The sequence below is a fragment of the Chenopodium quinoa genome, unplaced genomic scaffold (genome assembly GCF_001683475.1).
Source record: "Chenopodium quinoa cultivar QQ74 unplaced genomic scaffold, ASM168347v1, whole genome shotgun sequence".
Taxonomy (NCBI): Eukaryota; Viridiplantae; Streptophyta; class Magnoliopsida; order Caryophyllales; family Amaranthaceae; genus Chenopodium; species Chenopodium quinoa.
The window spans coordinates 336,546-362,523 of NW_018743975.1; the positions used below are offsets into that span (position 1 = coordinate 336,546).

The 25,978-nt window shown below is 39.5% G+C and overlaps 2 protein-coding genes across 2 annotated transcripts; both read right to left on the reverse strand.

The window, feature by feature from the left end:
* Positions 1-16,788: 16,788 nt before the first annotated feature.
* LOC110689627 lies at positions 16,789-19,085 on the reverse strand. The gene is made up of 2 exons (XM_021866396.1): positions 18,140-19,085; positions 16,789-17,776 (listed from the first exon to the last, which is right to left on the reverse strand). The coding sequence occupies exons 1-2, from the start codon at positions 18,927-18,929 to the stop codon at positions 17,007-17,009; spliced, it is 1,560 nt and encodes a 519-aa protein (XP_021722088.1). The 5' UTR covers positions 18,930-19,085; the 3' UTR covers positions 16,789-17,006.
* A 3,320-nt stretch (positions 19,086-22,405) lies between these two features.
* On the reverse strand, positions 22,406-24,253 carry LOC110689628. Its single transcript, XM_021866397.1, has 2 exons — positions 23,711-24,253; positions 22,406-23,329 (listed from the first exon to the last, which is right to left on the reverse strand). Exons 1-2 carry the CDS (start codon positions 24,222-24,224, stop codon positions 22,551-22,553), a joined length of 1,293 nt encoding a protein of 430 aa, XP_021722089.1. The 5' UTR covers positions 24,225-24,253; the 3' UTR covers positions 22,406-22,550.
* Positions 24,254-25,978: the final 1,725 nt, after the last annotated feature.

Genomic DNA, 25,978 nt, shown 5'->3' on the forward strand with positions numbered 1-25,978 from the left:
TCGGATGCAAAGAACATGGTCAGAAAATGCGAGAAATGCCAAAAATTTGCACCGGTAATCCATCGGCCATGCCTAGATCTCCAGCCAATTCTTAATCCTCTTCCATTTGCACAATGGGGGTTGGATATTCTGGGACCCTTTCCCGAGGCCCATACAAAAGAAAGTGGCTGATAGTCGGAATCGACTATTTCAGCAAATGGATTGAAGCGGAAGCTGCTTCAAGCATATCTGAGCAAACTGTCAGACAGTTCATCTGGCAGAACATAATAACTCGGTTCGGCATCCCAAAAGTTTTTGTGTTCGACCACGGCAGACAGTTTGACAACCTGCCCTTGCGCCGATACACTGATCAATTCGGGATAAAATTGGCTTACTCCGCGGTTTGCCACCCTCAGAGTAATGGCCAAGCCGAAGCCGCAAATAAACAGATCCTTAACGCTCTCAGAAAAAGAGTAGAGGATCAAAAGTCCAAGTGGGTAGAGGAACTTCCGGGAACCCTCTGGTCACTCCGGACAACCGAGAAGGAGGCAACGGGGCATTCACCTTTTCAGCTGGTGTATGGATCCGAAGCAGTGCTTCCAGTGGAAGTGGGCTCAGAAAGCCTACGAGTGAATCTCTTCTCAGCCGAGGAAAATGAGCAGCTCATGAAAGAGTCCCTCGACTTCCTTGACGAGATTAGAGATCTAGCCCGAGAAAGGATGGCTGCACACAAGCTCAGAATGAGCAAGTCCTACAACCGAAGAGTCTATCAACGACCTCTCAGAGTTGGGGATTTAGTTTTGAGGAATGCTGCAGCTGTTCAAAAAAGTCGCATTCATGGCAAACTCTCAGCATCTTGGGAGGGACCTTATGAAATTTATCAAGAGCTTCAGCCCGGTACCTTCAGACTCAAACAAATGGATGGCACCGAGCTGAAAAACCATTGGAATGCCGATGTGCTCAAAAAATACTATGTGTAAATCCTTCGGATAGTACAATCTATGTAAGTACACTGATTTTGTTTATAAAAAGGCCATCGGCCAGTATTCATTCAGATTGCGTGTATTCTTTAAGTCTTTATGCTTTCTACGGTTTTTTCAAAAATTCAAGGTTTCATTCGGCGCTGTCCGGGGTATTGCATAATGATGCCTTGTACCTCGGCAAGCCGTAAAACCTGCCAAAAAAAGATACAAGCCCGAAGTATTGCATAGTGATGCCTTGTACTTCGGAGAATCTGTTCCTTTGGGCAAAAAGGCCATAGACTTATCCGAAACATAGCCTAAAAAATAGGAACTGATAAAGCCCCGAAGTATTGCATAGTGATGCCTTGTACTTCGGATGAATCAGTTCCGGGTGGTAGTTGCAACTCTGAAGTATTGCATGATGATGCTCGTACTTCAGATAAACTGCTGCCCCGGCATGGTGTTTCGGATAGTTGTTCCCTTGGATGAATTGAAGAAAGTGTCACAAGAGTACCATCTCTAGAGTGAAAACTCTCAGGTGGGAAATCAGTACTTTAAAAACAGATGTAGAAAATAAAGCAAAGTGTTCAAAGATCCTCGGCTTAGCCGAGAAAAATTATCAGCCATTCCAGAATTCAGAAGACCTCATCTTCAGATTTCTGGGGGGCAGAGGGAAATAGAGAAATGGCACAACTGATCTAATACCCTTCAGCTCAGCCGAAGTTTGATACTTATGTCAGTTTTTTCACAAGTTGAAAACATCCGAGTACAAACGGCAAAAAGAAGTCTCAGCAGAAATGATTCTCGCTAGCTGAAGTTCTGCACTTAGCAAATATTTGAAAGATCATTCAAAGAAAGCAGTAAAGTGCGAAGACTGGTAAAGCGAAGAAAAAAAAAAATACACAAGAAAGCTGAGAAAGTGAACTTCTTTGAAATAAAAATGTTGAATTACAAAAATAGTCGGCAGCCGCCCACAAGCGGAAAGTAACAGCTGCCGAAATACGTACAGGCAAAATAAAAATATAATAAGCTGTTGTACGATAAGGCAAGCTGAAGCAAAAAAAAACAAAAGGCAAAAATTCAGAAAGCGGCAAGTCTAAAGTTGAGCGCATGATGAACCGCAAGATTCTGAAGACGACTGCCCGAGTTCCTATGCTTCAGCCTGAGGATCAGACTGATCAGCTTCATTGGGCCCAATGGTGGTCTCAGCTCCAGCAGCAGAAGAAGCAGGCTTTGCACTCTGCCGAGCCTCCCTTTCCCTCTGCTCAGCCTCCAACTCCATCCTCTCAGCTTCTTCCTCGGCTTCCTCAGCCTTAAGGATTTCAGCTTCGATTGGAGTGGCATACTTCATGTGAGGGTCTTCGGGATCTTGGACCCATTCAGCACATTTGGACCAGTCCAGCTTCGGCTCAGCATGAAGGCAGACCCTTCGGCACACTCTGAACCCGTTTCTAAAACCCATTTCATACTCTTCTTGGGTATAGATACGGACTTTGAGTAGAGCCTCAGCATCGGCCAACTTCTTCTTCGTCTCCTCCAAGTCTTCCTCGGATCTCTTCAGCTCATCGACGAGCTTGGAGGAGGAGCCTTTCAGCTCGGTAAACTCTTGCTGAACCTGGGAAGCCTCGGCCTGAACTTGGACCATTTCTTCCTTCTTGGCAGTGAGCTGATCCTCAGCCTCTTGTAGCTTAGCTCTTTGAGCTTCAGCAGCAGCAGCAGCCCTTGAGAGTTGGACATCCCTAGCTTGGAGCATCTCTTCAGCAGCCATTCTGCTGGCTTCAAGAGATTCTAGCTGATGCTGCACCTCAGCCTGTGCAGCAGCTCCTTGGATTCGGCTCTCGATAGCAGCCTTGAACTTGGAGATGTCCACCCCCAGGTGCTCTTGGAGGAATTTTTCCCCTTCCATCAGTGGGGGAAAAACTTCCTTCTCCATAGCGTCGCAGAAGGTCTGGAGGGCTTCAGCAGCCTTTTTCTCGTACTCCTCAGCCTTCTGCTGCTTCTCTTCAGCTGCTGCCTGCTTCAGCTTAGCAAGCTTTAGCTCTTCCTCGGCTACCCTTTGATCGTGCTCGGCAGCGTCCACCCTATCTTGTAGGGAATCTATCAGCTCTACAGTGAGAGTCTGATTGTGCACGAACTGAAAACAGGGGCACAAGTTAAAAAAGTAAAAAATAATAGCTGAAAGGTTGAGTTCAGAAAGAAATCAAGGCAAGGAGAATTACCTGCATCATCAGCAGTTGGTTGGACCTGGCAGGGTCAGGAACTGATCTGCTGGATTCGCCCATCCCAGCAGTGGCCTTCAGCGACCAAATCCTTGCCCTATCTACTTCGGACAGGCCAGCAAAATCGCCGAAGTAGGCTGCAGCACCTTCTCGGTTCTGACCCCATATGAGGTCCCAGATGTGGTCTGGGACTGGAATTCGGGGGGCCGAGAAACCCATTTCTCCAGACTGCAGCGTCTGGAAGGAAGGGAAGGATGACGATGGAGCCTCTTTAGCTTTGGGTGGCTCAATGTCCTCCTCCTTCTCAGAAGAGTCAATTATTGTGACCTCTTCTTCTTCAGGTGTGAGGACGAAGGCCCCAACCTCTCTGGCAATGTCCGCCGTGAAACCCTCAGCACTGGGCATCACGGCGTCTCCATCCTTGTCCTCGGCGGCACTCTCTCGAGCTTCTTCCAGAACCTCTCCCTTAGGTTTGGGAGTTCTCTGATCCACCTCCATCTCGGGGGGTGGCGGAGAGGCCTTGGGGGTGATTGAGGCGGTGGCCGGGGAACCCTCGGCGATCCATTGCCTTCCTCGGGTTCCCTTATTTCAACGCCGATGGTCATCGGCCTCCGCTGAAAGTCATGCGGGCCGATGATGGCCATTCTTCGGCGCCTCTTCTGAAGCGGCTGCTCGTCCATACCCGAGTCTGAAGACTCTTCTTGTACTTGGTCTTCGGGACGAACAGGGGCTTTCCCTTCCCTGTGTCTGCTGCTCTCTTCAGACTGTAAAGGGCAGGCAGGGGGAAGAATGAAAAAAAAAAAAAAAAAAAAAAAGAATGACAAAGTTAAGTCTAAAGGCTCACCGAGGTCTTCAGCAAAGCCTCGTCTTCTTCAGCTGCCCTAGCCGCAGCTTCTTCAGCAACTCTGGAGGACCCTTCTCCACCTTCACAAGCTTCAATAACCCGTGCAACCTCTTCGGCTGTACGGGCAGCTTCAGCTTCTTCTTCCAGCAGCTGAAACAAGGGATCTCTCTTCTTCCACCAAGGCTTCTGCCTCTGATACAGAGCAACAGCCTCAATTTGGAAGTGGGAAGAGTCTAGGTGAACCTCTCGGCGCCTTGGTTCAGTGATAGGGGGAGCCCGATCAGTTACGACTCGTTCTCGGTTGACGCCAAGGCGAGCGTAATCAATGCCGACGTTGGTCTCGTCCCGTACTGAAAAAGAAAAGGGGAGAAGTCAATTCAGTTAGTTCGGCACATCACAAGAAAGCAAAATGAAAGAAGAAAAGAGATAATTAAAAGGCCTCGGCCCCAGCCGAAGAAGATTACCATCCCTAAACTTTCGGCTGAGGCCGACAGCTGCCAGCATATTCTCTTGGAAAACATAGTGCGTATCGGGGAGCCAAGTCTCCGGGATATGCTGCATTCGGCCGCTGCCTCCCCGGTTCGGCAGCTTGCCGAAGATGTTCTGCTGATTAAGGTTCGGGTCTGGCCCGCTATCTTCGGGAGGACCTAAACTTCCCATATCAGGATCCGGCTCGGCAAGATACCGGGGAGCGCTGAAAACGTAAGGGTGGCTCGGCTCCGTGGGTGCCCTAACCCAAATCCATTGACCTCTCCAGTCCTTGTCTGAAGAGTCGTTCGGCCACATGGTTAGGAACGGGGGCCGAGACTCAATCCGATACCACCCAGAGCCATGGCATCCGTGCCCACTTTGAATGTTTGGCACTAGCCGATGGAGCCTTTTGAAGCAATGCAGGTTCGGCACGTACCTGAAGAATTTGCAGACCCATAAGTACGTCATTACCCTTCGGATGCTGGTGGGGGTCAGCTGGCACAGGGAAATGTTGTAATGGATCAGCAAGTCTCGGACGAAAACGTCCAAAGGGAACCTCAGCCCATACTGAAGCTGTCTCGTGTACACCCCCACATACCCGGGGGTGGACGATGGATTCTATCGGATGCTGAGGGCATTCGGCACCAATATCCATCAGCTTCAAAAATGCCGTAGTGCAACTCAATTTGCTCGGCAAATCGATATTGATCGGCGTTCTCTACCCACCATGAGTAGGGGCGGTTCTTTATCATGGCCGAAGCGACTTCGGCATCCTCCCACTCTGAAAACCCTGGGAGGATATCCCAAAGGACAGCGGGAACTTCATCATCCCGTCCTGAAGCGCTCACCCCCTCAGCCCTCTGAGGAGGAGCCGAAGAAATGGGAGTCGCCCTAACCCCTTCAGCAGGGTCAGACTCTGTCCTTCGTCCATTCCAGGTCCCAATCCTGTCCCTGGGATCGGGGATTAGCCTTGCTCTCCTTGGAGCACGGGCTCCACCTCTAACTCCCCTCACCATTGACGAATTTCGAAGGAAAAAGTCGAAAAAGGGGAAAGAGTGCAAAATCAAAGGAATTTACCTTGATCTGAAGCAAAAGTCGCCGATTTACGAATTGGTAGTGACAAGTCTCAGCTTCTAAGCTTAATGCTCGGGGAATTTGCGAAGTTTTGATGCGGGCTCTTGAGCGTTCTTGAGAATTCTGGGTTTGTGTTGATGAATGAGTGGGGAGAGAAGACGCGCCTCTATTTATATCTCCAGAAATGGGAATTCAAGGAGTCTGCGTTTCAATTTCTCTCAAGCACCCCACTAAGTAACCGTTAAACACACGACCTTGCAGTTAAATCGCCCACTACCCATCCAACTTCCGCAATTATCCACATTAACTGTTGTTATCTCATTAATCATGGGTTAATTATGGTTTAAATTCACATTTTTGGATTAACAAATCATTCACTTCCCTCCTTTTCTGATTAAATCAAACCCGACCCGTCATCCTTCCAAATCGGGTCTGGGGGGCAAGTTGTTTGGGTCCAATTTAGTCCAATTGGGCCTGGTCACTGAATGATCCAATTAAAAGCCCAAGGTTAAGGTTCAACTCTCCAAATGTGCTAAAGTCAAAAATCAACATCCTCAAAGCCATGTCAAGGTCAGTCAACGGCCCAATCAGCTTGGCCCAGCCCAACTGACTTCCGGGCCCAATCCGCCTCCTTCATTAGCCAAGGTATAAAAGCCAACAATTTGGTCAATTCTTGGTAAGACAATAAAGCCTCAAGCAACTAAACTCTTGCACAGCTTTCTCTCTCTAATATACTGACTTAAGCATCGGAGGGGCCTTCCTCGGCGTCCCCCCGAGGCTAGTTTACGTGTATTTGTTGTGCAGGAAACCCTCGGCTCCTGCGTCGTTCGGACCGAGACCAAGTTCCCTCAAGATAAAAGGATCTTCCGAGATTCGATTGTTTTCATCCGAAACACATGCTATTATCTTATCAAGCTTAGTTGGTCCAACATACAAAATATCAACCCGCAGATGGGACTAGTTTTAAAAACAAACTTGTAAATTATTAAATATATTGAAATGAAAAAATCTTCCAAAAAAATGATTACTCATTCTATGCAGTTCATATCCCAAGCGTGTTTAGAGATTATGTTGCTAATCAGTAATTTAAAAAGTTATTAGCAAACTCAGAAAATGCATTAATTATGGAAATTTGTAGTTTTGGCAAGAGTCTACTCTAACTATTAATGTTTGACGTGTCTACTCAAATTAATTGTGTGTACCCTAATTAACTACGTAGTTGAGATTTGAAAATTTGAAAATTATTTAATTTGATATGGAAAGATTTCTGCATAATTTATTTTCCTTTTTTTGAGAAATTCTGCATACTTTAATTGTGGTGATCTTGATTCGTATCAATAATCAATTTTCATTATACGTTCCTGTTTATTAGTTGCAGAAAATAGTTCCCATGACGACACTTTGACAAGAAATTCGCTGTTTTGTGTTAAATGTATATAATTTTCTTGAAAATATATTTGCTACATCATTTATTTTAGGAAAATTTAACAGGAATAATCCAACCTTTTGTCCGTTCTCCCATATTAATCCCACCTTTTGATTATTTCTCATTAATCCAACCTTTGCCCCCCTTTTTCTCACAGCAACCCTTGCAGGTCATTTACCGGTACAACCGATAATAAGTGCTATGTGGCACTTCCTAATTGGTTTTTGTTTTTTTTTTTAATTTACTTTTTTTTTTTTTTTAATATTTAAAAAAAAAAACCACCCTTCTTTCTTCTTTCTCTCTCTTCCTCCATCACCAAATTCACCACCATAGCAATCTATCTAGCTTGAAATTTGCTCCACCTCCGTTCACCACCCTTGACCACCTTACACCAAAAACAGCCACCACTACACCTTTGGCCACCACTAGCACCAAAACACCCACCACCTACCGCACCTCAACCACCTGATTTCAACCCCCCTCCACCCCGTCCTCACCACCAGAACCGCCCCTTCCATTTTCGACCACCACTGCCCACCCCACCCTACCCCCACAGCCCGAAACTACCACACAACCCCACCACCACCAGCCACCACCACCAGCCACCACCACTACCCCAAGACCCTAATTCCGTCAGCCACCCTATAACCCACCCAAGCACCTCGAAACCCACCCCTTATCCTTCCCAGACCACGATTCCCTTCCCCAGCCCCCAATAATCTCCCCCTCCCCTTCCCCTGCTCCTTAAACCACCACCACCCCGATACCCTAATTCCAGCAGCTGCCTTGAAACCCACCCTTTTCCCTTTCCCAGCCTCCCACCTCCAACGCATCCAACTTCAACCACCCCCACCTCTAAGCGACCCATCTCTCCTCACTAATTCTTGCTGGTGTTGTTGTTTTGCCCCCTTCAATTTTCTCTCCTCAGTGTTACATGGATTGGTGAAGCGATGGAGAAGAGGTGGCGTGCGGCGGTTCTGCATTGTAGCTGCATTGTTGTTGACGGTGGAGAGGAGGGCGGCGAGTATTGAGGTGTGGGCTGCTGCAATTCGTGAGGTGGTGTTAATTATGATGGTATTGTTGCGGCAATAGGTGGCCGGAATTGCTTGTTGTGTGAGCTGATTGGTGACGAATTGGGTGAGTATAGGGGTTGTTGTAGGTCGTTATTGCTAGGTAGCAGGGGCTGATTTGGTGTTGGTGTTTGTGGGCTGAAGCGGTGGTGGTTGTTGGTGTTTGTGTCGTGAGTTGAGGGAGGTGAAGTGGTAATGGAGGAAGGTAGGGAAAGGAGAGAGAAAGAAGGATGGTGGTGATAGGGGAAGAGAGAGAGAAGAAACCAGTAGGGGTGGTTTTTTTTTAATCTTTTTTTAAACTTTTTTTACAACCCAAATTTTAAAAAAATAAAAGTAAATTAAAACAAAAAAAACAAAAAACCAATCATAAAGTGCCACGTAGCACTTATAATCGGTTGTACCGGTAGATTGACCTGTAAGGGTTGCTGTGAGAAAAAGGGGGGCAAAGGTTGGATTAATGAGGAATAATCAAAAGGTTGGATTATTCTTGTTAAATTTTCCTTTATTTTATTGAATGACTAATGTTGAGAAATGAATAAACTCTGCTTTAAAAAAAATGAACAAACTCTTACAATAGTGCTAACTTATTGAATTGAAACTATTTCTCAAACCGGTATCCATGTAGAGTCAAATTCTTAACTTCGAAAACAAAAAAAAACCACCTTATAATAGACCAAAAGTATAATTCTTGTTTTTTTAGGGGTTAAGCTCCTCGTTTGCATTAAAAAAAAAAAAAAAAAAAAAAAAAAAAACTTGTTTTCGCTGCTATTCATAAGAAAAGTCCTAATCGAACAAAGGTGACATACAGTATTTGTCGGTAGAAGGGGCAAAATAAAATGATTACATATGTTTTATCATCGACATATAAAAATTTAACATATGAGTTTATATGCCTAAATTTTCATCACAGGTTCCCTTGTTCGCGGGTTGTTAGGTTACATGTTATCACATGATCAGCTACCCAGTTCCAGTTCTAAGCAAAGTCAAACAAAGACTCTTCCAAGGAATATTCCAAAGGTATCTTGAATTGAACAAGTCAAGAGAGATGGCCAAGAATATAGGAACCATAACCATTAGCTTGCCGTTGATGAAGACTAGTTTAAACTACAACGGACAAGTCCTCAAAGATAGTGGCGAGGAAGTAGGAACTACCTTGACCCACTAGCTCCGAGCTCCGGATTCCATGAAATCCGAAATGGAGTCGTTGAAGCCTTTCAAGTTAATTCTTATGCTATAAATAGGAAAATAATCATTGTACAAAGGCATGAAAAATATTCCAGCCTTAATACTCATAGCAATTAAGTATTCTTGAGCAATCTTAAGCATCGATATTATTAAATTGTAAACCTAAATTGTACTTGTTTCAACCTGACAACCTAGTTGATTGGTGGACTCATTGCCACTCACAGTTTTTACTCTTATTCCCGGGGTTTTCTGCGTCACCATTTTGTGTCTCTTTTCCCTTTTCCCTTTTGCTCGTCCTTTGCATACCCTTTATCTTGATTTCTTGAACCTGCATTATCATTTGCATTTCGATCAATCTAGCTGTTGTCTTATTGAGCCTGGTCTAATCTAGCGATCGGATTTTGACCTAAACAGTTTGGCGCCGTCTGTGGGACATAGTTAGGATATTTTATCCATCTCATTTGATCTGTCAATCGCCATGGCCAAAAGTCCTGATCGAGATCCTACCATGGCCGAAATTGTTGAGCAGTTACGGGAAACCCGAGAAGAGTTAAGAGATGCCCGGGAGCAGAAGCAAAAGCTCCAGAGTGAATCTCAATCTCATTAGGCATCCTTGAAGAAGCTGAACAAGGAGCTTGAATATGTCAAGTGCAACAAGAAAAGAAGGTTCAAAACCAGTGATATTCCCCAATTCTCCCTAATTTCATCCGATGAATCTGAAGGGGAAGCAGATGATCCCAAAAAGAATGATAAGGAAACTGGTGAAAACCCGACCCTATGGCCCAGGAGGTGGCTATTATTAAAGCCTAGAATAGGAAAATGATGAAGCTCTTGACCCGGCTACCAGGTGCACCAAAACCGGTGGCCTATGAATCTCGTGATAGGTTTGCTGAATCCCCCTTTGTGGAATAAATTGCCAAAGTCAAAATTCCCACGAAGTTAAATATCCCATCTTTCTCTAAGTTGTACGATGGAACTATTGACCCTCAAGATCATGTGGCCCAGTACAAGCAGAAAATGTGGTAGCTATCCATTCCGTGAGAGCTTATTGAACCCACCATGTACAAGTCCTTCGAATTTAACCCAGACCCAACCCCTCGCCGGCGACAAAGAAAAGAGAAGTGAGAAAGGGAAGGTAAAGAGGAAAGAGAAGAGAGAAAGAGAAGGAGAAGAGAGAAAGAAGAAGGACCGTAGGTTGCGTAGTGGTGGTGGTGGTGGTGTTGGTTGCGCGCGGCGGTGGGTTTTGTTGTTGGTGTGAGAAGGAGAAGAGAGATGACGAGAATGGCGGAGGAGAGAGAATGAGGGAGGAGAGAGAAGGAAAGAGGAGAGGAGTTCAGAGAGAAAGAGAAGAGAAGCGGAGAGAGAGAAGAGGAGAGGAGAGAGAAAAGAGAAATGAAGGGGAAGGGTTGGGTTTTTTTATATATATAATATTTAATTTTCCGACGGGATTTCCGACGGATTTTTATTCCATCGAAAATTTCTGACGGATTGTTAAAATTCGTTGGAAATTTCCGACCGAATAAAAATCCATCGGAATTTGTGAATTTTCCGACGGAAATACTTGTCCTTCGGAAACAGTCCGTCGGAAAACGACCTATTTCTAGTAGTGATGGGGAGTAGCTATAGTCGAAGGAGATAGAAAGCAAACCAGAGAATGCTATCAAATCGCCATGAAGCCCCCCTCAATCTAGCAATTACAGCAGAAGTCAGCACCGGGACGCCCAGATGAGCTGCAGTTAGATGAAGTGGTGCTGGATAAATCTAAGCCACATCAGATAGTCAAGATCAGAGCAGCATTACCTGCAGACCAAAAAGAAGCCATCATAAAGTGCTTGAAGGAATATTCAGATTGTTTTGCTTGGTCTTATCGAGATATGAAAGAAATCAGTCCAGAAGTCATTACTCACAAGCTCAATGTAGATCCCAGCATGAAGCCGGTGAAGTAGAAAAGAAGGAAACTTGCACCAGAGCGTAACCAGATTATAAATGAAGAGTTGCAGAAGCTGCTAGATACCGGAAAGATAAGGGAGGTTAAGTATCCAGATTGGCTAGATAATGTGGTTGTCGTCAGCAAAAAGAATGGAACTTGGAGAGTCTGCATCGACTTCACAAATCTAAACAAAGCATGCCCCAAGGACCCGTTCCCCTTGCCTCATATAGATTCAATGGTAAATGCTACAGCCGGGCACGAGCTGCTCAATCACATTCATGGACGTGTATTTAGGTTACAATCAGATCCTAATGCATCCAAACGATCAAGAGAAAACCGCCTTCATGACAGATAAAGGAACCTACGGCTACAAGGTGATGTCATCTGGGTTGAAGAATGCCGGTTCTACCTATCAAAGGCTAGTCAACAAGATGTTCAAAGATCAACTAGGGGACACCATGGAGGTCTACATCGACGATATGTTGGTGAAATCGAAGAAAGCAGCTAACCATGTAGATCACCTGAACGGGGCTTTTGGCGTGTTGAGGAAATATGAGATGAAGCTGAATCCATCCAAGTGCTCATTTGAAGTATCTGCAGGTAATTTCCTGGGCTATGTAGTTACTCAACGGGGAATCGAGGCTAGCCAAATTAGGTACGCCCCATTATTAATCTTTAATCACCTAGAAATCTTAAAGATGTTCAGAAATTGACTGGTAGGATAGCTGCATTAAATAGATTCATCTCATGGGGGTGGTAGTGGTTTCGTGGGGTTGGTAATGGTGGTGGTTTTGTGGGGTTGGTAGTGGTGGTGGTTTCATGGGGATGGTAGTGGTGGTGGTGAAGGCGACGATGGTGTTGGTGAAGGTGGTGTTGCCTGATCTTGGTGGTGGCAGTGGGTTTTGATTAATTAATCTCTCTCCACCTTAATTACATACCACAAGTTCCTTAACTTTCTCTAATCTTTGCCCCTTAAATTTTGCATTGGATTCCGCAAATCCTCCATTAGTTGCACGTAACATTTAACGGAGGTAGAATATATATATATATATATATATATATATATATATATATATATATATATATATATATATATATTTGTAAAAAATGCGCATATTTGTTTGCAGTAAAATTAGCTCTAGTCAAAACTTGCTAAGGTTATCACCCTTTGCCAGGAAGCCATTGGCGCCGGTGATTAAAAGAGTTTTGTTGCAAAGAAACTCGACTCCATCTCCAACTTCCATCTGTAAATAATGATATCAAGGTGATAAATACTAGAAATAATTTAAGAGAAAAAAAATATTAGAGTCTATTGGTGGTGGCTCTCCAATGTACTGTAGTACACTAGTATTTATATCCACTTCGTTGTACGCTAATTGCAAAATGAAATGGGTATAAAGTACAACACCAAAAAAAAAAAAAAATGGTGGAGAAAGAGAGTTGAAGTATTTAAGAGAGAGAAAAAAAAAGTAAGTTAATTGCAAAATGAAATGAGTATAGAGTACAATAAATTATAAATAAATAAAGTTCGATGGAGAAAGAGCCCTAAAAGCAGTGATTTATTCCGTAGACAGGATTTGATCTCAATTACTCCATATTGCATACGGCCCCTAAAATTTTTATTCAACAAACTAATTGACATCCACTAAAATAACAAATATTGACCTTGGCACGCAATTATTTACTAATTTCAATATTAATTAGACTACATCTTATTATATATGTTTATTTATTGTTAAATAATTTTAATTTCATAAATAATGAGAATCAAATATATTTCATTTGATTATTTTTAATCTTACATACGGACTAATGTATGATTAAGGATGGTGAATTTCAACAAAATTGTACGTCTTATGAAACCCTAGGTAAACCTATCCATATATCCAAACACTAATTTATCGTGAATAACTCAAAGCACAAAAAAACATAGATTGTCTTATTATCATAAGACCACTTTTGTGAGTCACGGAAAGTATTTAACCTTACTATTCAAACATTTCTCACCCCTTGACCTTACTCAATAGTTTTATAATGGTAAAACGGTCCTAATTAAAAAAATTTATAAGATTTGATTTGGTTAAATCTGAAACCATATTAGAACAAATTAAAAAATTTTACATCAGTTAAGATTAGGTGAATTAGTTGCAATAATTTATTTAATTTGCTTAGCTTAACATTTGATGTGCAAGAAGTTACCCCAAGTACGCAATACATTTAATTTTCCTCAACTTTTAAGACGCTATTCAAATAAATTCCACATACTTTACATAAAAAAATTCATTCAATGGGTTTGGTTTCAGTTATCGTTAACAAGTTTAGAGGCGTACACAATGCGTGCACGACTATCCTCCCTCGTTATACTTTGTGCATAAAGTTATCTTTATAATTTACTTATTTGCGTACGTAGCATATATATTGACATAATTTTATTACTCCGTATTTTTTATAATTAGTAAAGGTAAGAATCCATTAAAGGGATTAGCTTTTAACCATGCAAAACAATCTTAAATTTTATAGTGCATTTGTTATATTAGTTCTACAATTACATACATACTCATTTTTCTAAAGGATGAATTGAACCCATTCAAGGTATTATATTTTCAAATGATTACGTAAATTTAAAGGGAATAGTCGTGCATGCATTGTGTGTGCCTCTATACTTGTATCATTTAAATTATACACACTTTTAAAATATGTGTACAATGTAAATATTCGTACTACTAATTAAATTATAGTATGTTGCTTTTATATTTATATAAAAGTTGAAAAAACCTATGCAAACTTACAAACATCGACTTTTAAAACACCAAGTGTCAAATTTATATCATCAAATAAATATTCTCGAATTAAACTAATATACCGTCTAACATAACTACACTTGAAGGAATTATTTGATATGAGAAAAAATAACCACCATAAGAGAAGTTATCTTTTTAAATTTATGGAGTAGTTAAAAATGAAAGTTATATTTTAAATACATTTTAATTTTTTTTAATTATAATAAATATTTGTAGAGAGGGTAAAATGGTCCACTCAAAAATTCCCAACCAAAAACACCTCTTCTCTTCATATATTACATAGATTAGTTATATCAAGAGAAAAAAGAAGGTATCATTAAGTTAGTGAAAATTTATTGTCTAAATTTTCAAAATTAGATGCCAAAAAACTCAATAGACAGAATAAAGAGAGTATCATTTATATATACTACGGAGTACTCATCTCAACTTTAAACACATTCCATGACAATACGGTTTGGGCCCTTTGGCACATGTGTTGAATTGTACTTGAATTTACTATCGAAATATTTAGTTATGTCACCTTTCCAACTGCCTTTTAATTAAAAAGTTTGAAATTTTATGACTTCGTATATAAATCTTTATAGCTTTGCTCTTCGTCTTTGTCTTTTTCTTTTTGAATTAGTGAAGGTGGTGAGGTTGCAAATTACAGCCCACATAGATATCAGCCTACGTGGGCATTAGCCCATCACTGAGGCCCAAATGAACAATCATCACACGACCCAAAATCAAGCTGTAAATTACCATGTACGGATATTGCGGTGGTGGGCTTCTACCCGAAACCAAACTAACAAAAAAAAAAAAATTTATACACCGGATGCAAGGTGTATTAAAGGCTAATTTTTATTCACTTTAATATTTTTTGTTCATTTTAAAAATCTTAAAATGAGAAAAAATAAAAGATATTGAGCAGAAAAACTACCCTTGATTGCACTTATCTCTACATATACTTATCTTTATATGCACCCATGTGTATATAAAATGTGTTGTCGAATTCATAATCTCTATAGGCACTAGGCAGTTCAACACATCCTAATCCTCATCCTAATTACACCATTTCCGAATAAGTGTATTAGTTTTGACAAATACACAAATCAATGTATAATTTTGACAATTATTTTTACTAACTAAAACTATAAAATAAAAAAAATTTATGAAAAATATTAGATTATGACTATTCCAATACGGAGTAACATTTATATATTAATTAATAATAATTTATTATAAAAGTTAAAACTTTGTTTATAAATAGAGTAAAAGTCAAAGTGATGCATGTATTCAAAAACAATAAGGTTTTTTTTTTTCTTCATTTGTTTGTTTGAACATTATTTTGACTCACATCCACCCTACTTTTCTTTCTTTCAATTTTACTCCTTTTGTTTTACTACTCAGTTGATGTATTTATAGAATTCAAGGAAAAGTAAAAACTAAAAGCTAGTCATGTATGTAAATACTTTTGCTTTATAGAGAAGAGTTTTTTTATAGTAGGAGATTTATTAAATTATAGACAATTGGGTCCAACTAAGTGATCTGAGGCATTATAAATGATAAAAAAATTATATATATATAAAAAAAAAAGTGAATAAAAGTTGCTATAAAAGGAACAAAAAGTACATAGAACTTAAAAACATGGATGAAAATGAAAAGCCAATAAAATAGCGGAAAATAGAGGAAGTGTTAGAAAATTTAGAGTGTATGTGAGGAGCGAGATGCCGCGCCCACGGCATAAGGGTCTGGGGAGAGACCTCTCTTAGGGCACGGCCAGACATCTCCAGAAATTCTAGGGTGAATCGAAATTCACCCTGTCCGCGCCCGCGGCACTTAGTCGCGCCTGCGGCCTACGATGATGATGCTTTCGTTCTTTTAATTGAAAAAATAAAAGAAGAAAGAAAAGGATTTTTTCAATTTTCCCTGGATCTTCCTCTCCAAAAAATATATTCTCCACAATTTCCTTTGAGAAATCTTGCAAACTTGTCATTGGAAAACACTATAAATTTAGCCAAATTTGTGAATTTGATCATCTAATTTCGTCTCTTTGTGTAAATAACGAAGTGCTGTCTTTTGTATCTCAAAGAGGATTTCCGGATTAACCCAAGCACCGTTGTGCGGGAAATTAACTTCTTTAGGAAAGTGTATACACTCCTAAGACAGAGAATCAAGGTTTGAGACTCAAGTGGTCATAGTAATTCTCATGTTCATGTTTATTTATAAAGGCTTGGAATTGAGGCAAGTTTTAGTATCTTTCACATTAGTGTTCTGTTATTTATTGATATTTTAGTGCTTGGTTTGTAATACTTTAATTAGTATTGATTATTGTATAATTTAGTTAAAATTATACTTTATTTTAGGTTTTGTTCCTACAAACTTAAGTAATTCTTATAGTAGAATTGATGTAAAACCTAACAGGAAGTACTCTTTGTCCCCACTCTAAGGTAGATCATCTTTCACTATTTACAAAAATTTGACCCTACTTTGAGATCATCTTTCACTATTTACACAATTCGAACTGCTGGTGGGCAGCAACTCAAAATCTATTTATTAGATAAATCGCACCGCTAGTTACTTCAATCATTATTAACTAACAGTCTTTCTAGATAAATGGCTTGAATTCTTCAAAAAAAAAAAAAAAAAAAAAAGAAAGATAAATGGCTTGAATCATTATTAACGGTCTTCCTAGATAAATGGCCAAGTGATACGAGTATGAGCTAGTGGTTTTGTCGTCCATTGTAAATTCGCTTATTTCTACTTTAATTCCTTTTTAATTTCTCCATTTATTTATTAAACATACGCTGAAAGACAACTACATATAGTCTGAAATAAAAAAGGAACATTTGCCGAAAAGGAACAATTCATTATTGATAGTAAATCAGTGGTGAATTACACACTACAAGACTCACAATTTTCTTTTATTGTATAATCAAATTCATTCGAAATATGACTATGCCACACAGAAACACATATATAATTCATTAACAATCAAATAATAATAAATGATTAGATGAGTAATAACATATATTATATGCTACTCATAATTAGTTAGTTCATGCATTAACGCTTGCAAACAACTCCACGTCCACTGAAACCAGAAGCACAGTTAAGATCAGCAAACTCAATACTCTCTTCAGAGCTCTCAATCCCACTTCCATTGAATCTAGCTACGGCGCAATCGGTAGCGAAGATAGAAGATGAATGGAACTCCTTTTCTCCTCCTAAGACGGGCATTGCGACACCCATCTTAACCCTACTAACGTAGTTACTTGCGTAAGTTTGACCTAAAACACCGTTGACTTGTCTACTCAATGACTTAAACTTGAAGCTCAAGTCAAGATGAGCTAAACAATCTTCTTGGGTTACTCCATACTTGTGGATCAAGGAATCTTTTTCGGTGATTGGGACAACCACTGCCTTGATCTTGAAGTTACCCTCGGCCTCAATCACTACCGCGTTTGTAGCCCTAGCTCTGGTGATGGAAACATCGCCAGCTGGTGATTGCCAGCTGGCACCTTCCTCTTCTGGGAGGTCAATGGGTTGGCCGTCGAAGGAGAGGGAGATACGGTCAATGGCATCGTTCCATGTGGCGGTCTTTTGGGCTCCGAGGTAGATCTTGTGGTTGTTGAAGAGGAGACCCAGGGCTTGGACCCAGGTGAAGTCTCTTCCCATGGTGGCGGTCCGCTTTCCGATGAAGTGAGCGTTGATGTGGAGGTTGGAGTCGGAGACTAGACAAAAATCTTGGTCTTTCTTACCGTGGAAGTAAAATGTAATTCCATCAGCTCCTACGAACCTTGGGTCTTGGCACACTGCACCTGGCTTGTTGCAATCTGTATATATGTGTATCATCCAAATTAATTAGAAACTAAACTTTATGATTAATTTACTATGTAACCTTATATTATTAGCCAAAGTTTCTAGATGAATTACTCTTAAATTTTGGTTCATAAAATGCTTTAAATTTAATTTACGTAATTCTTTGAAAAAATATTGACAAACTTTCCATGAATGATTTATATTTATTTATTTATTTTGCTTAGGACTAAAATGCAACTAGAAGGTGTAGAACATTATCTTTAGACTGGTTTGGAATGCTTAATTTTGAAAATAAAATGTACAAATTTTTAAAGCTATATTAATTGATGATCAACTAAATAATTAATTGAGTAAAGGAGTATAAAATTGAAACTTACCACAAACAGGACTACAAGTAACACAGTCAACTTGGCAAGTATCAGCACATGCAGCAGGACAAGTAAACTGCCTGTAGTAGCAAGATGAATAGTACCTGTCCATGCACCTTACTTGCTTAGGACTAGAGGATGAAGTCGGGGTTGGTGTTGGTGGGGACGGGGTGGGTGTGGGTGGCGATGGGGTGGGTGTTGGTGGGGACGGGGTGGGAGTGGGTGGCGATGGGGTGGGTGTTGGTGGGGACGGGGTGGGTGTTGGTGTGGACGGGGTGGGAGTGGGTGGCGATGGGGTGGGTGTTGGTGTGGACGGGGTGGGAGTGGGTGGCGATGGGGTGGGTGTTGGTGTGGACGGGGTGGGAGTGGGTGGCGATGGGGTGGGTATTGGTGGGGACGGGGTGGGAGTGGGTGGCGATGGGGTGGGTGTTGGTGGGGACGGGGTGGGAGTGGGTGGCGATGGGGTGGGTGTTGGTGGAGATGGGGTGGGCGTGGGTGGTGATGGAGGGGTATAAGGTGGAGTACCCCCCGGCGCTTTAGGCTCTTTGGGCTCCTTATCTTTAGGCTCTTTGGGTTCCTTATCTTTGGGCTCCTTGTCTTTAGGCTCTTTGGGTTCCTTATCTTTGGGCTCCTTTGGTTCTTTGGATGAGACATCGGAATCCTTAGGCTCCTTGGTGGGAGTGGTAGGACTGGTAGTAGTTTGATCACCCGGGGTAGTGTAATCAACGGCCGCTGCCTCGGCCACTGCCAAGACAAGGAGGAGGATGACAGCCGTCACTCTAGTCCGCGAAAGCTTCATTTTCGCGGAACTTTTTACAAACTGATTATTGAAAATATTTAGAAGGGAAGGTGTTTAAGATAGAGATTAATGTTTAAGTGATGAGAATTCCAATGCTTGTATGTTTCTTTTTATAGTGGAGTTAATAGGATGCATATCCTAATTTTTAATGTTGTTTTTAAGTAGAAGTAATATTCTGTTAATGGCGTTCCTTTAATGGTATTCTACTCTAGTTTTCACATGGAGAGGACCTTCCTTTCAGCTTCATTTTTTAAACTAAATTGTATCTTAATTAGTTTTCTGAAGTTGTACATATTAGTATTGCGTATAGAAACAAAGCTAATTTCTTTTCTTCACTTGCTCTCCAAAGATTGTATGTAAAATCACTTTTCTCTTACATATACTGAGTATTATTTTTCACTCATAATAATTTGAAGATAGCATTATAAAGAGATCTGGAAAATAATAGATAGGTAGGCAAAGTAATATTGTTTCTAATTTTTTTTTTAAGAAAAAACTATAAATTTAAATATGTTTTGGCTTTGTAGTATTCATCCTAGCGAAATTAATAGTCTAAACATCCCAAATTTTCACAAAAGACTGAAAAGAGTACATGAAATAATTACAACATCTTCTAATAAGAACCTTCCTAATAAGGAAAATTTGACAACCACCTTATTAAATGTGGGATTTTAGTACTCCCTTCAAATAAAGGACGGGAGATTTTACAAAGCTAATATTATATTATACTGCGTAGGTAGGTATAACTCCTCTTGCTTAAAGGTGATATATATATATATATATATATATATATATATATATATATATATATATATATATATATATATATATATATTTCTCTAATGTGTGATGACTCATATATGAATAATTAAAGGATTTTGACACAATTTTAAGAATTAAAAGGTAAATGAAGCACCATCGTAATTGTGTTAATAAACATGGTACTATTGTAGTCAAAACCCCTTTATTATCCATTGCCTTCTTCATGTAGTGTATGTGTTGATAGCTATTAGATTATAATTTATGTCATTTAAATTGAACTACAGGAGAAAATCAGTTGATTACCTGATTGTATATGTTGTTTATGAAAGTCAACTTATAACAATAGGTAGATAATTATCAAGGTCATGTGCCATAGCTTAACCAACAGTGGGACTCAATATACGGTGAAACATTTAAGTCTTAAGTTCGTTCTTATAATTAAGGGTAAATTTATCCTCGGACTCAGACTTAGACTCACACTACAAACTTTGCCACATCAGTTTTTCACTAATTTTTAATTACTTTTTTTTTTTATTATTCAGACTTACATAAGACTCTCTATTTTCACACATTATCCCAAAACTCACTCCAAACTCACTTATCCTCCTATATACTAACATTAATTTATTTATAAATCTATTTCTTTTATAAGTTTAATTTTAACTTGTGATGATGAGTTGGCAATATATATATTATTGGGCCATGCAAAATTTGTCAGCTTATTGCCCCACATGCATAGTCTTGAGATGAGTTTTCATCTTGCCAAATCGCATGCAAGACTTGTTTAGGGTAAAAATACCCTAGACACGTGGCCCAATGGGCTGGTGACACGTGGCGTATTGCCATTAGTCAACAGGGCTCCAATCCCCTGTTGACACGTGTCCTTGGAACCCTACATGGGGACTTGTCTGTCCCACTATAAATAGTGGGACAAACCTCATTAATGGGACATTCATAAATACAAACACAATTACCGAGCAATATTAATTGCGGAATTCTCCCAATCAGCGAGAAACACTTTACCATTTTCGTACTTTTACCTCCTGTACGTATACTAACTTGATCGTCGGAGGCGGAACTCCTACCAACCAGAGTCTTCGTGATCTTGCAGGTACAGGCATCGGCAGCTCAGTCTCGGAATCGTAACTCTCCCGCAGGACACCTCAGAAAACCCCGAAACAAGACTCATGATAGTCTTTTATGACATTATCGCCAAAGTCTTGCATGAGACTCTTCTTGAGATTCCGCTTCAAACTTGCGATAAAGACACCCTTAGTTAATCATAATTTAAAGTGGAATGAACATAGCTGTGACCTTAATTAGTTGCCAATATTTTTCTTAGATATTGTGGATAATAATCAATTTCTCATACCACTCAATCAATTTGCTAATATATACAACAACATATATACAGATCACAACCAACTACATAATAAAATGTGAAATATTCTCATATGGCTCCTAATGTACATTAATAAGACCTCGAAGTAAAAGAATGAAAGAACCTAAAAAATGCATTTCTACTTCCATATATAATTAAAAGCTCATTAATTAATGCGTTCAAAATCCATTGTTTTTGTTTTTTTTTGTAAGGAGAAGGCCCATCTTGGAAGGGGATGTAAGGGAAATCCCTCCTAAAATTGCTTGGTGAGGTTTGACCCCTGGCCTCATGCCTACAAGTCGGAGAATCGGTCAAGTACTCTAGCCTCCTATCTCGTTTAAAATCCATTGTTTAGGTCAATGGCTTGAAATATTATGAAGCCTAGACCGTTAACATTTGCAAGCTAATTTAAGTCAACTGTTATTGGGAGAATCAATTAAATCGTAAATAAACTAGTTAAAAGAAGTAACCCGTCCATGCATGGCTTTCGGTCCAGTTTATGTTCAAGTGGAAAATATTTCATGCATGTTGTTTTACATTGTTTATGAAGTGTTTCAACGTACATGACAAGCCATATTTAAGTTCTTTAATTAGTGTTATGTATGCATGGTTGTAGACTTGTAAGCTAAGGATAAGGACAAATAAGAGCAAAATAGGAAACCCTTGAGGCCTTAACTTTTTATTAAAAAAATTAACCGCCTAAATTAGCTAGGTTGTATGGAAACGGATACGGATGTACACACTAGAATCACAAAAAATAGAATTAAAAATTAGGATAATTTACAAAATCGGAGTATTATATTTATTTTTTATTTTATTTTTTGAATAAAGTATTACAGTATATAGTAATATAGCACGAAAACAGGTCTTTAAAATTTTTAGAAATACATTCGTAGAGATTTTGTCACCAATTATTGTAAACTAGATCGCTTAATAACCATTAAGGAGGCCACTATATATGGGATCCAAAATAAAATGAGTCCAAAGAGATTTCTTACAAGTACTGATATCTAGCTAGCTAAATGTAGCTAGTGGAATAACTTAATCAAATCATCTCTTGCAAACAAAGAAATACATTAAGATCAAACTTAATTACTTTAATTACATAGCTATGGACTATATAATCATAATTAAGAATAGCCCATTCATAGGAAATCTTAGCTTGATCTCTCAAGGTCATTTGGGCTGGGGCTCCATATATCAGATACTTGAATCGCGGTAACCACCAGACTTGTGATATGGTCATGTGGGGGCTATTTATGGGGCAGTCCATTATTGGAACCATTTCAGACTTCAGAGGCTGTTAATAAGAACATACAGAGTAACACACTTTAAAAAAAATTATAGCTTTATTATACAATGGTGTACATCAATTGATAATGTTGTAACATTATCTAGTACAACAAACATTCACACAATTTAACAACGTTTTGATATTGTAATGAAATTAATTAATATATCAGTGTTTAAGAATTTTATCAGCGTTTGCAGACAACTCCGCTGCCACTTATGCCAGAAGCACAGTTAAGATCAGCAAACTCAATTCCTGCATAAGAACCCTCATTCTCATTTCCATTACCATTGAACCGTGCAACAGCGCAATCAGTAGCAAACATGCTTGAGGAGTGGAATTTCTTATCCCCTCCAAGGACAGGATTAGCTACTCCCATTTTAACTCGACTCGTGTAGTTGCTTCCATAGGTTTGGCCTAACACACCATTTACTTCATCACTTAAGGAGTTAAACTTGAAGCTCAAGTCAAGGTGTGCAAAGCAGTCCTCTTGAGGGGTTATCCCGTACTTGTGGATCAAGGAATCCTTATCCGTGATTGGGACAACCACGGCCTTGATTTTGAACTTGCCCTCTGCCTCAACCTCAACCGCGTTTGTGGGTCTAGACCTTGTGATGGTTACACCACCAGCTGTGGATTTCCAGCTTGCACCCTCGGTCTCTAGGAGGCTGATGGGGTGGTCATCATAGGAAAGTGAGAGACGGTCCAGGGCATCGTTCCAAGTGGCAGTTTTCTGAGCTCCTATGTAGAGTTTGTGGTTGTCAAAGAGGATGCCTAAGGACTGAACCCAAGTGAAGTCCCTTCCCATGTTGGAGTCGCGCTTGCCAATGAAGCGAGCGTTAATGTGGAGATTGGAGTCTGTAACAAGGCAGAAATCTTGGTCTTTTTTTCCATGGAAATAGAATGTTATACCATCTGCTCCAATGAACCTTGGATCCTCACACACTGCTCCGGGTTTGTTGCAGTCTGCATTTGATGCAAATCGAGAATTTAGTAACTTTGTTCAGACACTGCACATTTGTATAGGTGCTTGTATGACGACATAATGTTTTCAAAATTACTAGTTTAACAAAATGTATACTTGTCTATGATTAAAGGTAGAACTGTAGAACTGGTACTAGGACTCAATTTACACTGTTACATACATTGTTGTTAGCTGATTAATTTATAATCAAAGGACTAATTTCATTAAAAGTTCTAGGTGCTTCATGATGTTTTGGTCTTAATTCGCGTGCTTTTAAAGCGTGCAACTCTTTATTCACAATGTGCAACTACTAATGACAATGCTGTATTGCTGTAAGTTTAAGAAGAATTAGACAGTAAGGATAATGAGATGAGCTAGCTTACTGCAAACAGGACTGCAAGTGACACTGTCAACCTGACAGGTCTGAGGGCATGCAGCAGGGCAAGTGAACTCCCTGTAATAGCAAGCCGGATACTTCTTGTTCATACACCTAACACGCTTGGGGCTAGATAAAGGCGGTGATTTGACAGCATGACAAACAGGCTGACAGGTTGCACAATCAACACTGCAACTACGCGGACAAGAAGCAGGACAGAAAAGAGGCTTGTTGTGGCAAGAAGGGAACTTCTTGTCCTTGCATTCCACTTTCTTAGGCTTCTGGACCTTAGGTGGTGGAGGCGGAAGTGGTGGCACAGGTCCACAGACAGCCTGACAACTGTTACAATCAACTGAGCAAGTCCGAGGGCACGAAGCAGGACAATACAGATCTTTTTTATAGCAAGGGGAGTACTTATTTTTGCACCTGACTTTCTTAGGCTTGTGTTTCGGAGGGCCTGCCTCAGCAAACGCCAAGGCAAGGATGAAGACAACTACTATGACCAAAGTCACTCCCTTCATTCTCTTGGATTGTGTTCTTCTAAATGAATACTCTAGTTTTGAAGTGTGTTTTAAGGATGTTCCTCTATGTTTCCTTTTATAGACATCTTTAATACTCCGTATTAGCTTGCTACGAACAATGACGCTTGTTCGAGTTGAAGTAACACTCTAATGGGAGATTGGGAGTGTACCAACTTGGTTAAGGAGTTTATCTAATATTAGGCCAAATTTGTTAGGCCAAAGTCATACTAAAATTAGTTAATTATACTTTGTACTCATTTTCTGGTAATTCTCCACATTATACTATGTGTACAACATACTAATGGTGATTAATCACTGTTATACTTATTTAAAATTTAATAAGTCAGTAGTATTGTTGCAATGTAAGGCACCTTGAATGTTAGCTTTTACGTAGTTTAATTAAGTTTTAGTTGCAGTCACAAAATTTTCAAAATAGATTCAAATTTTAGTACGAGGTAATAGTTTGGGTCATGACCTGAAATTAGGCCTCAAATTCTTTGGTATCTAAGTCAACAGTAATTAGGTGAACCTGCTCGTATATTTAGATTTTTTAGACCTTATAAAAAATACAGTATAACGCATTAACGCCTCCCTAGTAATTCTAATTATTTGTTGCATACACTATTTTAAGTATGTTCGGGTTCAAAATTATTATATTTTCTTATATAGTACTTAATAATTTATAGGATATCGTAAATAAGTGATGAGATAAGAGAGGAGATAGAAAAATAGTTCAAAAGTTATTATAAGGATGGATCCTTATTTATTGTATTCAATTCTTAACATAAGGGTCGAGATTGACACAAGAAACTCACATTAAATTTACTTTTATATGAGCTGGAACATTTTCCTTGCATTGGCTAAGATTACTGTTACTTCCTTAACTCAATGAGAAAACTAGCAATATTTCAGTGATTTTAGGGGTGGATTGTGGTTAAAGTATTAATAAGATGAATGGAATTTCTAACGTGTGTCCATAAACTTTATGATCATAACTATTTTGGCGCCCACTGTGACAAACTGAAAATAATTTTAGTATCACTTTGGATCCTCCACATTTATTTTGGAGTCTAAATCAAAACCAATATACGTTTCCTTAAATGAATTTTTTAGAGCATTATTCTTGAGAGCATTTCTGATTCTATTTTACGTTTGTAATCAAGCTGTTATCTGATGCAGTATATGTTCTTTAGTTGTCATATAATCATATTCATATCTCTACAATGCCTACAAAAAATATTTTCTAGGCTCTATCTCATGTATTTGCAAAATTGCTAATAATAAGTTGTTATAATTTCACCAATAATCTGGAAGTATATAGTATGGCTTTGGCTATCGTTCAAGAATTGCTTCAAGACTATCTGAAGTCATTGCTAAAAGAGGTAGCCACATGATAGGAACATCTAAGTATATCGATCGTGTTAGATCAAATTAGTGTTTGATTTCCAACAATCTTAGATCTACTATACACGTGTGGTTATATATAACGCTTTTTATTTTATTTGGAACTAATAAGGATGATTGTCGTATGCAGGGCGTTTTAAGTAACAATTTTTGTGAGAAAGTTGCACAATTAGAATCAGAGTTCATAGTTGAGCAAATTTATACTTATTACAATGACATGGAAGCTCTCTTATAAGATGCAATAGAATTCACGTAACGTTATTTCTCTCTTGATATGAGAAAGATGATTTTATTTCACACTTTCAAAATTAATGTATCTGTTCATTGTCCCCTAATTTTTTTGATGATCA

Bases quoted from the DNA above. Each gene is read 5' to 3' on its own strand.
- LOC110689628 (XM_021866397.1), bottom strand. From the start codon at position 24,224: ATGAAGGGAGTGACTTTGGTCATAGTAGTTGTCTTCATCCTTGCCTTG. The intron at 23,330-23,710 runs GTAAGCTAGCTC...CATCAAATGCAG, and splicing joins CACTTGCAGTCCTGTTTGCA to ACTGCAACAAACCCGGAGCA.
- LOC110689627 (XM_021866396.1), bottom strand. From the start codon at position 18,929: ATGAAGCTTTCGCGGACTAGAGTGACGGCTGTCATCCTCCTCCTTGTC. The intron at 17,777-18,139 runs GTAAGTTTCAAT...ACATATATACAG, and splicing joins TACTTGTAGTCCTGTTTGTG to ATTGCAACAAGCCAGGTGCA.